This window comes from Melanotaenia boesemani, chromosome 12 (assembly GCF_017639745.1).
Source record: "Melanotaenia boesemani isolate fMelBoe1 chromosome 12, fMelBoe1.pri, whole genome shotgun sequence".
Classification (NCBI taxonomy): domain Eukaryota; kingdom Metazoa; phylum Chordata; class Actinopteri; order Atheriniformes; family Melanotaeniidae; genus Melanotaenia; species Melanotaenia boesemani.
The window spans coordinates 32524764-32543528 of record NC_055693.1 but is presented as its reverse complement, the minus strand read 5'-3'; the positions used below and the strand labels follow the sequence as shown (position 1 = coordinate 32543528).

The 18765-nt window shown below is 39.7% G+C and overlaps 1 protein-coding gene across 8 annotated transcripts in view; it reads left to right on the top strand.

Annotated features, from left to right (window-relative positions):
* lrrfip1a (leucine rich repeat (in FLII) interacting protein 1a) overlaps positions 1 to 18765 on the top strand; it is a 61725-nt gene that overhangs the window by 18733 nt on the left and 24227 nt on the right. For 5 of the 8 annotated variants that reach the window (XM_042001384.1, XM_042001386.1, XM_042001387.1 and 2 more), the window contains exon 2: positions 10175 to 10261. In XM_042001384.1, the coding sequence (XP_041857318.1) occupies positions 10175 to 10261 (87 nt within the window). Of the gene's footprint in view, positions 1 to 10174; positions 10262 to 16750; positions 16769 to 16879; positions 16952 to 18765 lie in introns of all 8 variants that reach the window. The other 3 variants (XM_042001390.1, XM_042001383.1, XM_042001385.1) reach the window with 1 other exon arrangement.

Here is an 18765-nt window from a genome sequence, read left to right as displayed (position 1 = left end):
TCAGGCTTGATTGTAACCTGTTTCCCAAAATGAACAATATATGCAAATGACCTTAGGGATGAATGATTAGTAGTTTTTAAATAGAAATTAATTAAGAATTTATACGTTTAAAATGCTGCAATAAGCAAAACGCCAAGGAGAGCAATTAACTTTCATGTTGAACTGCACCTGATCCAGGTTTCAGATCTACAGCGTATGTCATACTTAACTTACATGTCATACATGACCAACGTCACCTGCCTGGGAGAGTTTTCAAAAGCAGGATTTCTGTCTGATTTTCAGGTGGTAGAAGCTGCATATATTTCTACGTACTCTGTCTGCTGGTTGGAGTGTAGAGAAATGAGGCGCTGTGGCGTAAATAAGATAAATAACATCAGACTGTTTAGTTCTTACTACAAGGACAAAGTAGAAACCTGTTCTAGAGGAAATTCAACCTTCAGTCGTTCATATCAACTTTACGTCCTTGAGTTAGAATAGAGTAAATGTTGACGTGATGTGGCAAAACTGACAGAACCACAGAGTACCAAACAGGCCTTGAAATGATACTTTGGTGATTGATAATCGATTGTTTTTCTTTTTATTTTGTGCTGTCTTTTTTGTAAACGTGTTAAATAGTCAGCTAGCCCAGTTATTTGTCATCATCTTGAACTGGATAATAGGTTAAGTAAACCTCCACCAAGTCTGAAATCAGAGTTATTTCTGTCTGCTGTCTTTGTTTAGCCTGTCAGCACTTGCGGTTGTTTGATATCCGTCCATCTTGGTGCTTAAGGCTGGCATCCAGAGCGTGGGAATTCAGATCAGACCAAGCTGGCATTTCGTCTTCGAGGCACTCCAGGCCTGGGTGACCAGATAGGCTGTCGAAGACACTAGAGCCTGACCGATATGGATTTATTAAGTCCGATGCCGATTTCGGTAAATGGCAGAAAAAAATTATCCGAAGCTGTACTAATGAATTTATCTTTAAATTTAGGTAATAGGTGTATTGTATATATATATATATATATATGTGTGTATGTAAGCAATATAATGAGTGAAGTTACTGGTAGAACATTATTTATGCAGCCCTCTGATGCCCTTTAACGTTAAATGACATTTTCTCTACCCCATTATTTTCTTTTCCATGAAGTCATGACTCATATGAACCAAAATAAAAACCAGAGACGCTTTCATCAGATGACAAACACGTCATCTTTACCAGAGTTGCATTTTACACGTATAATAACATATAATGTTACTTCACTACAACACAGTGAGTTGCTGTTACAGCCTGACTCACGTTCTAGTATTTTCTGACTAAGTAAAACTAAGAGTGACAGGACATCATGACAGTAGCTGAAGACAGAGAGTAATCTTCATCATTTTAACTTTTCCCTCCTCTCTGCTTCACGTCGCTCCTCCTTATGCATCTCAACACGGAGCTGATGGAGGGATGAACACTCGTTCTGTACTCTCTAATATTTTGTACACTCATGTTATTTCTGTAGTTACTTACTGACAACTTGACAACATTTACTGTTTTATAATAAATTAACAATATATTGGTGTTTATAACCCTTCCATGATCTGTATTTTTTATGTTAAGATGTACAATCCCTCTAAAATTGCTAGCTTATGTTCACAGCTCATGCTTAAATTAAATTAAACTGATCTTTTTTCTTGTGTACAAGCCATAAACCTTATGAGTATCCCATTTTTGCAAATAACTGGCTCATTTCTCTCAGGAGGCTGGCCATCCCATTGAAATTATGCTGAATTAGAACAGTTTTGATTGAACCTGACTCCATGTAGGTCAGTATAAATAGCTGTGAAGAAGGAACAAAGGATGTGTCTTCTAACCTAGTTGGATGCATCTTTCTCTGTAGACTGATGAGATAGAATCATAGTTATATCATGAGGGGAGGGAGGTGGGAGGTCCGACATCACACTGTTTTAATAATAGGTAGGTGGAGGACAGTCCAGGAATAAAATTTGTATCGGAAAAAGGATTTTAGAGCGATTTTTTTCTCCCCTTTTTTTTATTGTGATAAACTTTAGTGGAAAACAGACATTAGGCTGATTCAATACGCATCTCGATACGTTATCAGCGATGCAATACATTAACGATTCGGTGAAGTCCCCTGCCAATCCAATGCGATTCAGCCGGTTTTCACAATACGATGCGATTCATTAATTATTTTCGATTTGGGCCGATGTGATACTAGCATCGTAAATACTTGCCGATCCTGCTAAAAGTAAGGGGATCGGTATCTGCGAGTATTTCTGTCTAAACACCATCTGATACCGATACGTTTTGGTTTGTCATCATGTGAAAGAACAAGTTTGTTGCCTTAAAGAAAAACAGCAATGACAAACGCTAACACTAAAAACAGATGTTTTAGAGTTTATTGTTCTGGATTAGCAGTCCTTTGTGGAAAACTTTCACTGTAAGTCCAATTTCAAGATATGGAAATGATTTGATTCCAGTTTATTTTCTCAATTATTAAAAAGGTTCTGTGGCAATCATGGTTTTCATGTGTTAATAAAACATGAATTAGATAAGTAATTATCAAAAATAACACGTTAACGTTGGTAAGTTATTTATGTAATTAATTGTGTTAAATTTGTCAATAATATTAACGCTTCCTCATCGGGCCGTGTTCTGCAGGGGGGTATTAACACCTCATCATCTGCCTGTTCTTATGTAAAGTCATGACATGAAGAGCCACACAGAAGAGTCACTGCCAGCAATCAGCTGATAGACGGCAGTGAAACATCTGTAAAGTCAAATAAAATAATTTTATGGGAAGGAGGATAAAAGCTCCATTTAGCTCCATACTGTCTACTTTTATCCTACAACGTCTCGGGTTTCGCGCTGTGGTGGACATGAGCGTGTCCCAACCGAGAAGAATATGAAAAATCTTTTTTTGGGCACATTTCCAAGTAAACTAGACGGGTGGGGGGACCTAATATTTCACATTTATGATCAGGGCTGTCAACGCTCACGCATTGGCCGTTGAGACTCACGCATTTGAGTGACTTCTCACGCTAAACCGCCGATTTCTCATGCTGAAATACACATCAGGAGCAACACCTGCTAATCGGGAGGTTCTGGAGGATTCCCAGTGGGCCGGGTTACTCTTGGTCCGGTGTCTTGGTGAAACAAATAAATAAATAAATGGGAACGGGCCTACGATATGATCTATCTGAGAAGAGTAGTGATGTTCCGATCAATAGTGAAAGTAACTAAACTTTCAGGATAGGTAAGGAACTACATCTTCTTCTGCATGTAGGCATGTTTGAAAAGATGCAGCGTCGCAGCAGCGTTTCATCCACAACTCAGTCGACACACAGCGATGGGTGGAGATATTTCAGCCCCACAAACAGTAACGATGTGCAGTTTGATGTGTGTGAAGCCGACAAACTTCATTAAACATATACATCTACCATAACACAGAAGCAGAGGTGATGAGGTGAACTAAAGAGGAGAGGAGGAGGAGGACAGGTGCAGGGCGGGGACAGACGAGTCCTTTGGCGCTGCAGGCAGGTACTATCAGGTACTATCAGGTACTTTCAGGTACTTTCAGAGGGAGAAAATGTAGAGCTGGTGGATCCTGTACGTGCAGCAATGTTACTGGGTTTTGGGGAAGTGATTTAGGTCTACCTGCTGCTGGATTTAAGTTCTTGTGTTGATGTTTAAACAACAGGAGTTCCTGCAATCTTAAAACTAAGGCTTCCTGTTTTGTGCAGGTGTGCAGTAATAAATATCGGTCATATCGCTGACTGCTGAGTTTATTCGGGATCTATCTACTGAGCCTGAAAAAAAGACTTTCGTGATTAATAAGTGATGCCTACAGAGGGCAGGGGCATTGCTAGACATAGGTCTCTACAGGGACCCAAGCCCCCCATTACTCAGATTATATTTTTTATTATAAAGACCTGATGTGTTAATAAATGAACAGCGTTATGTTCCTTCTGCTTCCCTTTGCTAACCCGACTGTTACTGCTGCTTCCAAACATCTGCCGCTGTAAATGTTAATAATAATAATAATAATAATAATAATAATAATATAGTTGTAATAGACTTTTTAAAGAAAAAATCTCTTTTTATGAGTTGCCAAAAGTGGAACAAATAGATTTGTTAATCTAATAATCTAATCAAATGTATAAATTCATATGGATTTAAGTTAGAAAAAACTTCGAAGTGAAAAACACTGAGACAGTCAGGTGAGGAGGTCAGCAAGGGAATGAAACATTAGTAGGTGTGACTGTGTGTTTGTGATTGAGTAATGGAAAAATCTGAAATGTAGACCACAGATTCAAATCGGTGAACCTCTCCGTCCGTAGCGTAAACGGAGTTAACGTTTGCAGGACTGGGTGGAAATGGTCAGCAGCTCAGCTGGATGAATAAAACAATCACATGCAAACCTCCATCGGACTGCATACGTGGTACTCCCACCCCAGTACAAAAGCAAGTTAACGATGTACAAATGAACTAATTGACCCCTCCTGCTATCAAGAACCTTGTAGATGCTGCTGTTCTCAGATAAAATAATGTCTGAAACTACTGCCGGTGTTAAATACATTTTAATATTTAATACATCTGCTGCATTTTAAACTTGAAGCGGAGATCATTTTACTTTTTTGGTTTAAGAGTAGTTACACAAACTTTCCATATGTTCTTCAAGGTTTTTCCATCAAAGGCTTTAGCATCTTTTTTCTGAAGTTGCACAAGGTTTGTTACTGCTCCGATACATGGTTCAGTTGATTAAGAGAACTAGGAAGAGATTTTAAAATACCAGTTGTTTGTCACATTTAAGATTTGGACTTATGAGTATTGCACATGAACAAGCAGGAAGTTTCAGCTTAAACATTTAAAAAAACAATCGTAGATTTCTTTGTCCATGAATGTGAGGACTAGCTGAGGACCTTTGAAAAAATGTTGACAGTTTAGATCAGGGGTCTGCAATGTTGAATCTGCTAAACGGACTTGGGAACAAGTCAAGAATAAGTACAAAAACGTACTTAAAAGCGATCAGTGACAAGACTTTATTTCTTCATCAAAGGGAAGCATCTGTCCCTTTTTCTCTTCTGAGTGCTCCTCTCACGATCCATGGGCAGCCATTTCCCAAGAGAACCGATTGGTCAGGAGGTGGTGCTTTTCCACTCGTTGATCTATGAGTGAACCAGCTTCATTGTACAGGAAACCCAGGGTTAACCCTGATGTTATCAATCAAAAGTGATCCTCCGTGGCTGCGTGGGCACATCTACACGATCACACTCATCTCCCATCACTCCTCATTCCTCATCCTCTCCATGCTGACATAATCTCCTCTTCCTTTTTTCTACTTTCCTTTTTACTTCTCTTCGTTATTCTGTTTTTAAATTTTGAATTCAAAATAAATAAATAAGATAAAAATAAAGAAATCAGATTTTCAAGAGGAGCCTTATACCCATAAAGCTCCCCTTGGCACAGCAAATTTGTTTGGCACAACAAAGCAGCCAGACCATCATTCTTCCGCTACCATGCTGGACAGGACACGTTAGAAAAAAAAAGCAAACTAAGTGAACCAGCTTCACTGTACAGAAAACCCAGGGTTAACCCTGACGTTACCCAGATAAGAGAAAATCCAGCTTTGTTTACAGGCCTTTGGTCATCTTAATCTGCATCTGAAGTCAAGAGGCAACAGCTTGAATATAACGTACAGTCCCACGCTATAGCTTTACTACTCACTGTTTTACACTTGCCTACATTTTCATTGTTTCTTTGGTTAATAACGTGCATGGGTTTATGTGACCCACCAAATAACATATAAGCAGACTATTTATACCCTGGGTTGTCTGTGAAGGGTCTGTTTTTTGCTCTTAGCAGTCTTTTGAATAAAACCAGTGGCTGGACTTGATGTCAACCTTGCAGCTGTATGTGTAAAAGCTCTTAACCATGAAGTTTATTATGAGATGTAGAGAGTAAGTACCTGAGTTTAGCTGTCCTTGGGGCAAAGTGGTCATGGTAATGGAGGTTTATGAGAGCTGCGTTTATGAATCTAAAGGATTCAAGGATTCAAGGATTCAAGGAACTTTATTGTCATACCAGCTCACATTTACATGTTTATGGTACGAAATTAGAACTGAGGTCCCGGTTTGAGCCATAAGAAGGAGGGCAATAAGTTAAATAAAATAAGACATTAATATAAAAAAAAAAAAAAAAAAAAAAAAAATAGAAATATAGGCTAAATATAAATAGAATATAAGCTAAATACAATAGAATATAAACAGCACAATTTTAAATAAAATAAAAATAAAAATAACAGTAAACACTAAAGAGCCCAGTTTGCATGTGCAGCCTAGATAAATATGTGCAAGTATGTATGTGCATGAGGTAGTGGTAGTCCAAAGTATAACATTTCTGATATTAATATTAGTGATATTGCACTTATATGGACAGCAGGTAAACATGTAAACATGTGGACATGAACTCCCCTGGGGGGGGTAAAGTGTTTGCAGACCCAAGAAGACGAATGTTATGTCACTCCTCTGACGCTGCAGCTTCAGAGAAAAAGACGTTACATGTGTATGCTAAAGTATGCTTTATTTGGAGGATTTTTTTTTTTTACATAGTTCTGTTATGAGAAAGTCCCGGTGCACGATGATGGCCATCGTTATGCAGGAGCCTGGTGCTCCCAGTACACTCCAGGGCTAAAAACATCTCTACTGATGCAGCAGCAAGCCTGCTGTTCTAACAACGAAGTAACCCTCTTTAAGTGAACTCAGCTGACCTAAACAGATGCTCATTGCCTAAATGCGTTTGTGGACTTCACAGCTTCTAACAGAAATCTGGTAGTTGATATAAAAAAAGCTTCAGAATAGATCTTGTGTGAAAGCAGGGCGGTGCTGCAGAGATGTCAGCAGGATAAGACATAAGTCTGCACATGGAAAGTCAGTGTGTCTGTTGCACTTGTGACCACACCTAACTGTAATGCTGCATTACACAATACTGAGTAATAAAGTGCTGAGACGGAGGGCAGAAACCATGGTGGTACATGGCAGCAGAAGATGGTGGTCATTTCATTTTTTAATAAGATAAATTTTGATTTAGTCAAATTCATTATGAAATGTTAAAATAAGAAAAAATATTTTTTATCTGAAGGACTTTGAGGTTGTTTAGATGTAGACTGATAAATTATCCAGGTTTATGGCTTAAAGAGACATTGTGTAAGAATCTAACGTTGGAATCGTGTATCGCATTCTAACATATTGAGCAATCAAACACCACCAAGCATTCGATAGTTCATGGAGTTTTCATAAATATTCATAAATATTGCAAACTGCATCCGATTGTTAGTGTGAGTGTGTATAGGCCAAAAGAAGAAAAACGTTGTCACCATGTAGCAGCTAGAATGTATAATTTAATAACAAACACAAACAAATGTTACCAAGTGCTAATATTAACAGATATGATTCTCAGAACTATATACTAATTAGTCGGATTAGATTGTCTATTTTCATTTTGATGGGCGTAAATTGTCAGAGCTTAGCGTTGGGTAGTTCAATACCTGCAACAGTATTGAGAGATGGAGGGAGGGTGGGATCGGTTTCATTCAGAATCTTCTGTGAGAGATGAGCCTCGAGGACTACAGAGACCTCACAGCTAGACTGCTGGAAAAACAGCCAGGTCTGGCCTTGGATTTACTGGCAGAGCTTTAGAACAGACAAGGTGCCCTTGCATCTTCAGAAGTACTGGGAGTACCTTGGTCTACCTGCAACAGCTGCAGAGACATGCCCACGAACCTTGAAAGAAAATGTGGTAGCCAAGACCCAGCCGACTGTGTGAGCCTCCTGCCACATTTTACACAGTTACTGCCTGGATGAGGGGTATTTACCGATACATTGGCAGTACCGTGAGGAAATAACAGTATTTGGGAATATAAGGGAGACTGGTGATGACAAGAGAGATACCGGTATGCAGCTTACAGACACCTCATCCTCTGGCAGCATGGGGGGTTGGGACGGAGGAACAGGGGAGTGATTCCCAGCTGCTGTGTAAGCAGGATAAGGGAAAAAATTCCCTGACCCTCAGGGACAACACAGCAGCTACGTTCCAGGAATATAGATGGTTGACATAAGTAGCTTGGTAAATAGTTAAAATAAACACTGAACTTTAAATACTGCAAATAGTTGTAGAACAGTCATATAAAGATTTGTAATTAGTATTATTGAGTTCTGTTGATTTCCATCATTGTTACAAAAAATAAAATTTGATATTATCGGGCTGTAATTATTCTACAATAGTGTTACAGATGATGTGATCAATGTCACTATGAGGTGCAATCATTGTGCAACTAGATTTATTCATATTTACACATTTTTTTTCAGACTGAAAACTGAACAAAGCAGATTAATCTGCCTCCAAGTTGGTATCAGAATGGTACCAACTTTCCTGTGAAAGACATGGAGTACCATTAGTCAAACGTGCATGATAGTTTTTCATGAACAGGCATGTGCACACTATCAAAGGCAATGTAACAAAGTAGCGGCATGTAGATGTTGGTCACTTACTCAGACATCCGCTGACAACTGTGATGTCGATGAAGGAGGTATCGGGGGGACAACACCTGCTTTTCTAGGGTCATCCGGGCGAAGAGGCTTCCATGCCATTCCGGCTCCGCTTGCAACTGTGTCTCTCACGATCCATGTTTGCAACTCCCGAATGTAAGCATATTATTGTGCTGTACCTTTGGCCATTTTTATTGTACTTCTTCCTGTGACTGAATTAAACATTGTCAGTTTTTACATTTAGTCGTTTTGTATTACTTTCATATGCTTGACCTTGTATATTATAGCAATGAATTTAAAAAGAAACTTTCCAGATGAATTGAATTAAAGCTGTGCGTCTGATTTCCTCAAGACAATTTCCCTCTAAATCCACTGTGGTAGTATACAAGCTCAAGCATATGAAAACTGTGTCACTGTCCCAACATTTAGAAGCCCAAGTGTATGAATATGCAATTATTTGAATATAACAGATAAAGTGAACGAGAGTTTGACCCGCATTTGTTGGCCCGTGGCTGGCCTGTTGGTCAGCAGTTCGCAGTGGAAATTATAATCCAGTGTTGCAAGCAGACCTCTGGACTCGTACACTCTGGGAGTGTATGTCTGTCGCTTGCTGTCACACATCAGAACGTGATTCAGACACAAACACCCACACGACTTGCATATCAGTGAAATGTGATGCTTTGTTATGTCCCCACACTTTACCTGAACTGAGTCTATCCTGGTATGAATGCACCCTAAATCCCCTTTCTTCCTCATTCTGATGCTGAGTTTGAACTTGCATGAACCAAGTCTACATTACTAGAGGTACTGAGTTGCTGCCATGTGTTTGGCTAGTTAAATATCTGTTAACAAGCAGTTGAACAGGTGGATCTGATAAAGTGGTCCATGGGTGTAGATCTTCATGAATACTAACAGAGCCCAAGCAGCTGTAACTGTAACCATTTTCCAGCCTGTAGTTATTCAGTAAATGTGAAGATAAAAACGTGCTGATGGTCATGTTTCTGAATGCCAGTGAACTTGCACAGAGATGTTTTTATGTTGACTAACTGGTTCTTTCAGAAAGGTTTCTTGAGTTTGTTCTCGTGTGAGGCTGTGAACACACTTTCCTTTGAAAGCAGCTCCTCTCTTTGTATTTCCTTTCACTCAGTCATGGTAGCTGACAATGGGGAAATGCACCAGTGCAGTGGTAGGAGGTATTAGAGTCACTGCACCTAGAGCCAAAAGGGCTGCAACCACACAGCGCCTACCACAAAGTTAGAGGAAGGAAATGCTTACACACACTCAGTAACACACACACTTACACTACCCACTCTGAGAGGTCCTTTTAAGGAAAAGGCCCAGCTCTGCTGAGTGGAGCTGAGGCAAGTCCCTCAAATCCAGAAACACAAATACTTTGACTGCATGTCTGCATGAGTCCTGAGAATCTGACAAGATTGTGTATGTCTAAACACAACCTCCTCTATCTATTCTGAGTTAAAATGATACCTGATACTCTGTGTTACTCTGCTGGTTGGAGTGTAATGTACTCCAGCTGTTACATGAAACCTCTGGTCACATGCACATTCAGCATTTATTGATATTTGCTTATGTCTCATTTTCTACTTTCTCCCTCTTTGTTTCTATTTATTTCTGAATCCGCCTTTAGGCCGAAGCCAGGCTCGCAGCAAAGAGGGCGGCCAGGGCAGAGGCCAGAGAGATCCGCATGAAGGAGCTGGAGCGGCAACAGAAAGAGGTAAACAAGTGACAATAAACTGTTTTAAATCTTTTAAATGTCTTTTCTCTGCATGACTTTATGGAATAATTTTCCCACTTTATGCCGACCTAAGCAGCTCATCTTCATTGGACTTAAAGCTGCCTTTTCATGCAGAGTTATTGCATTAAAGCCTGTCAATGTAGTTGTATTTCTCTAAATGACAATAAGATTTCAGCAATATTCTTGTGTTCAGAGTAACACAGTTTGGTATAAACATGTGACTCCAAAATTCTGTGGGTTGCAGGTCAGTGGCGTGAACTTCAACAATGAGGATGATCCTTGTTGTTCATGTAAAACAAAGATAAGGAGTCATACAGGATCAAATGGATTCAGTGTTAACAAAAATATTCTGCACTAAAACGTCATTACGCTGGATCCTGTGGATTTATTTCATTTAAAGCAAATATTTACAAATACTTCAAGAAATGACAAGATAGAATTTTTAATGTTTGAATTTTCAAAGACATTTTAACATGAAAAATGTTAAATATCATAAATACACTGCCTGGCCAAAAAATAAGCCGCCACCAGGATTTAGCTCAGCAAACAGGCAGGAGCCTTCTGGAACGAGGGTGCACTGCAGATCTGCCCCGAAAACACACCTCTTCATTTATATAACAAGGCAGAAATACATGCAAAAGTGTAAAAAGAAGACGGAGAAATTGATAAAGTGTCAATAAATGAATAAAAAAAAATGTTAGATTAAATTAAAATACAGAAATAAATCATTTTGGGGATAAGATAAGATCTTTTATTGATCCCATGGTGGGGAAATTTCACCGGCACAGCAGCTCAAACACAAACATTAAACAATAGACAAAATAAAAAATAAAGATACTAAAAACAGTATGTACAATAAATAGTAAATAATAATAAGAACAGAAAAGGAAAAGAAACAGTATTTATATACACAGCCTCACCCAGTTATTACACAGGTGAACATGGATATATAGAAGATATGAAAGTAAACGAGTGGAAAGAAAAAAGACCATAAAGTGCAGAGCTGGGGCATCAGTAACATCAGTAAATGATGAAAACGTCAGGAAACATCAGTCCTACTGAGATATGAAGACGTTTGTTGCAATAAGGAAAGTGTATAATGATAAGAAAATGGAAAAGGAAAATAATAAAGAAATAAATACAGGCATAAAAATAGAGGAAATTTTTAAAAAAATCACAAAATAAATACAGAAAAATGACTTTAAAAAATGTAAATCAATAAGAATATTAAGACAAAGTTGAATTTAAACCGTTGAAAATGACACTAGACCTAAATTTGTCATGTTTTATAGGCTTTTTAATGGAAAAACAATTATTTCACATTTTCTTGTTTAATTTGTTGGCACATCACTTTGTTTATTTTAATATTTCTAGTATTTGTTTTTAATTTTGGCGGTTTCGGTCCACCATACGTTAAGACTTCCTCACTGGTTCTTGGCCCTGTCCTGACAAATGTTTGGAGTCAGCACTACGCTCTGCTTCACGTTGAAACGGGTGTGTGTGGTTGTGTGTTTGCATTGCAGGTCGCCGGTGTGGTACATGAGTTTTTCTTTCTCTGCTTTAACACCTCTGATCTTCACCATAGGAGGCTGTGCTTTTCTGAGCTCTCTATTTTTAGCCTGTAGTAATCTCAATCACACAAACAGGTGTCTGCTGTCATCTGTTGCCACTGAAATCTTTAACTTCCGTAGCTTCTTTGTTCACAGCTTATTTTCATTTTACGACGCCTGTAAAAATCTTCCCGAGTTTCTCAAGTCAGCCTCACTTTCTGTTATGTAATGAAGTTCTTAGAAGTCATTTAGGAAGAAGTCTGGCTGCTTTGTTGTTAGTATTATTGCCAGGGCCGTGTGATAAATGGGTTTCATTGATTAAGTCAAATCGGACATAAATGATGATTTGTTTTTATGAAAATGTGGATTTTTTTCAGTTATTTGAAACTGGTTCGGTTTTGATAACTCAAATTTGGAACAAGACACTTTGCTTAATTAGTTTAAAGACAATAAAGGTAACAGAACAAAATATTTATTTCAGCATGTCATCAAGTGGGAGAAGTGACTGGTCTGACATTCGCCAGCCGTCCCTCGTGGCTGGAATTTAGCTGCACTTGTCTGCAGGAATGCTGCTTTCTACGAGATGCAGAAGACAGCCGCAAACTCCGGCTTAGAGGGGAATCATTTCCTCCTGTCTCACATGGTGACTGTACAGGCTACCTGAGGAGCATTTATAATTATAATTAAGCTTTTGTTTGCATTACAGCAGCCCCAGAGGTGAAAATAATTTTTTTATGGCATGCAATGTTAATTTCATGTTTTCAAAAGTATTTTGTAAAAATACACAAAAAGGGAAATTATTTGTGGACTTCTTAAAAGTAAAAATATGTTTATCAGGATCACCTGTGGTTTTTAAATCCCTTTTAGAATTAAAGCTCATTTAAATAAAACCCTTTTATAAGCTGAGTTTTCTGGGAGTGCCTAAAACTCGGTGCAGTTTCATTCATTTCTGGTTGTATATCAGCATTTCCCTCAGTTATTCTGTGATTAGACACAACCTGTCAGGCATCTGTGGACAGACCTAAAAACACACAGAAGTCTCAAACGTACTGGATCAATGGTTATTGTTAAGCTGAGACTGGTCAGGGTGTGTGTGACCCTTAAACCTTTTAGCCAGGTTCTAAAGGAGATTAGTAGGTTGTGCTCCTTGGTTCAGCCTGCAGCCGAGCAGTATTACTGTTGCCGTAGCGTTGACCTGAGGCATGGGTTGCAGCACTCACAGCCACCTCAGGAATTTCTGGAGGTTTCTTCACACAATGAAGACAGAATTCAGGAGTGGACCATCAGCTAAAGCTTTGTAGCAGCAAACAAAGGTCCGGGTTCGTATCCTTGTCGCTCTCAGCGTTGCATCTCTGCGTCATCCAGCATACATGACTGTCTGTGGCGTCGGCTGCTGACCGCTGAAGGATGCCACCTTTCTTGGTTTCCTGAGGGCAGCAGGACGGCCGGGCGTCGGCTGACAGGCAGGGGGCTGAGGGCTGCCTTCACCGGGCGCCCGAGAGCCCCTCAGTTTAAAAAAGGGAGTTTGGTGAGTTGAAGAGAATGGGCACAAGCTTGTAGACTGATTGTGTAACTGATTTGATGAATGGGCTTATGACGGGGCCTGGCTTACTGGCTAATAAGCTGGCCAGACATGGAACAGGAGGAAAGTAAACAGACCAGATGGACATCTGTGTTTTCTGTGTTGTTGTTGTTGCTGTTTGTTCTGTAGAAAAGAATTTAGATTTAATTGACTCTACTGTTTTATTTGATAAGTTTAGATGAAAATATCCAATGAGAGGTGTGTCATACAGGATTTGTGTGTTTCTGAGTAACACTGTCATGTGCCTCCAAGTTTCCTGGCACATCATACTATTGTATGATGTCTCATTAACTTGATCTTTACAGCTCATTCTCAGCTTCTTGAACTTTGCTATTATGACTATTCAGCTAAATGTTTCAGGTCATTAAACCCAGGACATGGTTTTACATTTCACCTGAACTGTAACTTTGGAGCGGCCAACAGGCCGTCTTCCTCTGATTACCTGAGTGTGTTGTTGTTACTGACATGTTGCTGCAGACAGAATGATTCTTCAAGCCTTCACCACCACGCAGACAATCCATTTATCGGGCAAGTGTACAAGAGAAACAGCGTTTGTAAATCTGGATTAAAGTGGTGGAATGCTTGGATGAAAAATGCACCAGTGAGGGTGGGGTGTGTTTTTAGGGAGTGCTGGATGTGGTCAGCGAAGGTTTGGAGCCCAGCCCAAAAAGCAGCACAGGCATTGGCACTTTTGGTCCTACCGGTCACAGAAACGTAGATGTAGAAAGTGTAAGAAAGCTGATGGTTGTCTTTGTTGTTTTGTCTGTGATTGTTAAAACAAAAAGCAGGACATTAGAGGCAGTAGAGACCTGATTGGACATGGAGATGATAGAATTTACTTCTTTGCCAAAGCAATGAGAGCTCATAAGATATGCAGCTAATCTTTTTACAGCTTAGTTTTGGTAAAATTGAATTATATGTGCACATTTTTCTACCTCACAGTGGAAAACTCAGGTTTGTCCTGTGGAGGAAAAGAAATGATTAGAAATAAGCAGTGCTGGTCAAAGGTAATGTGGAGCCCTAGGCCAACCTCAACTGTGGTGCACCCTCAAAAATCAAACAAACGGAAAAACAATGTGTAAGAAGTGCACACATTGTCGTTTTTTACCTGAAAGTTAGCTTTTGATTGGTATGTGTATTGGGTGATTACAAAGAATTTTTCAACCTAGACCACATTAGACCAGGTCCTGTGATAAAACTACAACACTAGACTCTTCAAACGTGGACTGAAATATCTTAAACATCATGAGAACACAGTTTCTGGTTTGTGAAACCTTTTTTCTATTTGCGAAAATGCAAATTAGGCTCCTCTTATGACATTTTTTTATATCTGGACCACATTCGCAAGATAATTTCTATCCACACATTCACGCTGGTTTGAATTGTTTGATAATTGTTCTCGATTTTACATAAAGACCGTATGAAATGGTCCGGGTTGCGTCGTACTGAATTGGATCAAACATTATCTGCTTAAAGAATACACTACCTGTACATACATTTAACCCCTTAATCCCTGAACATGTTCTCAGATAAAACCCCTAAAGAGACATACCTAAAATCCATTCGTCCCTCTGTCCATCCATCCATCTGTTCATCCATCCATCCGTCCGTCCATCCATCCATCTGTTCATCCATCCGTCCGTCCATCCATGCATCCATCCATCTGTTCATCCATCCATGCATCCATCCATCTGTTCATCCGTCCATCCATCCATCCATCTGTCCATCCATCCATGCATCCATCCATCTGTTCATCCGTCCGTCCGTCCATCCATCCATCCATCCATCTGTTCATCCATCCATCTGTCCATCCATCCATCCGTCCGTCCGTCCATCCATCCATCCATCTATCCATCTGTTCATCCATCCATCTATCCATCCATCCATCTGTCCATCCATCCATGCATCCATCCATCTGTTCATCCGTCCGTCCGTCCATCCATCCATCCATCCATCTGTTCATCCATCCATCTGTCCATCCATCCATCCGTCCGTCCGTCCATCCATCCATCCATCTATCCATCTGTTCATCCATCCATCTATCCATCCATCCATCTGTTCATCCATCCATCCGTCCATCCATCCATTCGTCCGTCCATCCATCCATCCATCTGTTCATCCATCCATCAGTCCGTCCATCCATCCATCCATTCATCCATCCATCCATCCATCCGTCTGTCCATTCGTCCATCTGTCCATCCATCCAAGCTGGTTATGGCTCCTGGGCCGTACCTTTGACAGCTGGGGTCTTAACTTGAGCATTATTTGAAAATAAACACCGTTGTCCTGTTTTATTATTTTTTGTTGTATGTGATTATGTCTGTTTTTTAGTCCTTATAAGGAGCGATCAGGCTGAATGGTTGGGTCGGGTAGAGCTCAGTGTTCCTTTTTTTGCAAGCTTTCCTTCCTGTTTTTGCTGCTGATGTTAGAAATGGTTTAATTAAAGTGAGATTGCAGATTTTATAAAGCATCACTGTTAATGTCATTAGAAGTAAAAAATTGTATTAGGAAAAAAGGTTCCTCTGTTTAAACAATTCAGAGGGTTAAGCATGTTTTACAGGTGAGTACTCTTGTCCTGTAATACATCTGAATTAAAAATGAAAAATTCAGATTTTTAAAATAGCACTCATAATTACTTTGTTTCTGGACACCTGATGAAAAAACTTCTAAATGTAAGACCAGAAAACTGTCAAAAACTTAATAAATGAGGATAAATGTTGTTTGGTGGATTACGTTCACAGCTGTGACACTTGTATGCACAAATTTTTCGTTCTGGATTACATTCACCTGTAAATTGTTTAGCATCTTATTACCTCTGTCATTAGCAGCTAACACTAAATATTTATATAGTGCTTTACTGTACCTGGAATGATACCCAAAGCGCTTTACATCACATTCACCCATTCACACACACATTCACACACTCCACAACCCATCAGGAGCAATTTGGGGTTCGGCATCATGCTCAGGGACGCCTCGACATGAGCTCAACAGGCTGAGGCTGTGTGCAGAGCATACTGTGTTGGAAGCACCGCTGGCAGCAGCCATAAAGAATCATGGGAAAATGCCCTGCAGCTCAGTCTCAGAAGGCTTTAAATTTCCAGTGAACCTCTGTTCTTGGGTCAGTTCGTATTGGTACCACTGACCAGCAGGGCACCTCACATTCCTGAGTGCCTCTCATAATCTTTTTTTTCCTTCTTCATACTGCATGCTGCTTCTCTGACTTTCCAGTGTTGCACTTTGCTGTCTCCCTCACTCATTATTTTCTGTCCTGTTTGTTTTTCTGTTTTGTCTTCCAATCTTCTTCCTGTGCCACTTTTTGGTGCTGGTGTGTAGATCTTTCAGGTGCAGAAGGTAGGCCAACTCTTCCCCATTTACACCTCAGACATCACCTGATTTGAAGTGTGGTTTTGTGGTGATCTGGGCATGTGCCCCAGAAAATGATGGAAGCTGTTCTCTCCTCAGAAATACTACGGCTTGAACACCAAATTAGAGGACCGAGCGGACAGCAAATGGGGGGATATTGAACAATGGATGGTACACTTGAATGCAACTCTTTAACCTCATTGTATTAACAGTTGTTTGTGTTGGTTTACCTCTCTACATGTTGTAAAGCCTTTGCTTGTGTGCCAGGCTTGTATCTGAATTCCAGATAATTCCTGTTGAGCCTCTTTTTTTTTTTTTTTCTTTTTTTTTTTAACATGGGTTTTTAATGAATCAAAGTTTGACTATTAATGGTAATCCACTTATTCAAAGGAGCAGGGTGGCTGTTGGACTTTGAATCAGCATGACCATCTGCCACACCAGTGGGAAACTGCATGGGATTAACTGCCCAGTTCACCCTTACAGATACTTAATACTCGATCACTAAAAACGTTCAGCTTGGCATCGATGATACTCTGTGTGTGACATGCAACTTAACTGATTATGGTGTTTTTAAACTACAGTACTGGACTGTTCTGTAACAATAACATAAGGTTTGAGTTTGGGGAGCCTTTGCATGTGTGTGAAGCTTACTGGTGTGTTGGCCTGATTACTGGGAGACCTCCATGGTTTTAAAGGCATGCATGACTGGTTGTACTGTATTTCAAGGTTCTGTTACATGAAACCTTGTATAGACTTGAAGATGTCAGTTGTAGTATGATTCATGCACTGTACAAACAGTTGGCCCCACTGACATTAGGAAGGGCTTGAGTAAGTTTGTACTGTTTTTTTGTTCTGCATTACTCATGAAACCACAGAGATTGTTTCATGCAGAAAGAGCACATATTTTCTCACTGCTGTTGTTGGCTAATTCTGACCTGACATAGTTCCTCTTCCTCTGCAGCAATGAACAGTCTTACAGAAACTAAAGCCTTGTTTCCACTGAGCGGTTCGGTCCGGGCTGATACGGTTCGGAAACTTTTTAGAATAGTCCGGCCAATTCAGGTGAGCGTTCCCACTGCAAGTCATGACGTCATACTAGTACAGCGACAACAAACGTGACACTATAAACAACAGTGGAGGCCAATCAGCAGCTCGTTTTTTATCTGCTTGGCTTTTGGTTCTTTGTATGAAAGATGCCGCATCATGCGACCAGACCTTACAGCTGTTTGCAGGCAAGAGCCCGAACAAGCACCAGCCCGAACTGAACCGCTCAGTGGAAACGGGGCTTAACCATCCCACTTTATCACTCAGCATACACTAAACAGATCATTGGTATGTCTTTAGGTGCAATGCACTAGAATAAGCACAATCCCTAATCTGGAGAAGTTGGTACCACTTGAAAACAATTAACCCAACGTATTTCATGTTTTATCTCATTACTTTTATATCATTGTTGGGATGCCTCTATTTTTGCATTTAAAGCCTGAAAAACATGCCAGAGATACTCTGGGAGGTAAAGTTTTTACCACTTTTAATGTTCCTGTTCCTTCTCACAACGATCACACATCCAGCCTCAGTGATGTTCCTCCAGATTCCTTTAATAGTTTGATGACTTTATAAGAAGACGCATCTTATTTTGGATTGTTTTTTAGACCAAATCCAGTTTATCTCCTGTTTGGAAAAACATGGTTGGAATAAGAATTTCCTAAAATTTAGTGGAATTTGATAAAGGAGGCTTCCTGCTTAATTCCTGAAGATCTGTGAAAGGGTTTGTTTGCTGCAGAGCTGAATAAACTTATAGACTTATCACCAGGAAAATACTGGAACAAAATATCCCAGTCCTTCTGATATAATATACCAAAAAATTAATTTGAGCCGACACACTTTTAGTTTGATTTTAGTGACTTTATTTTTTGCAACTTCTCACAAGGCCACAGTTTTTTTCCTCATCCCTCCTGATCATCTTGTTGTTTATCTCTGTCTAC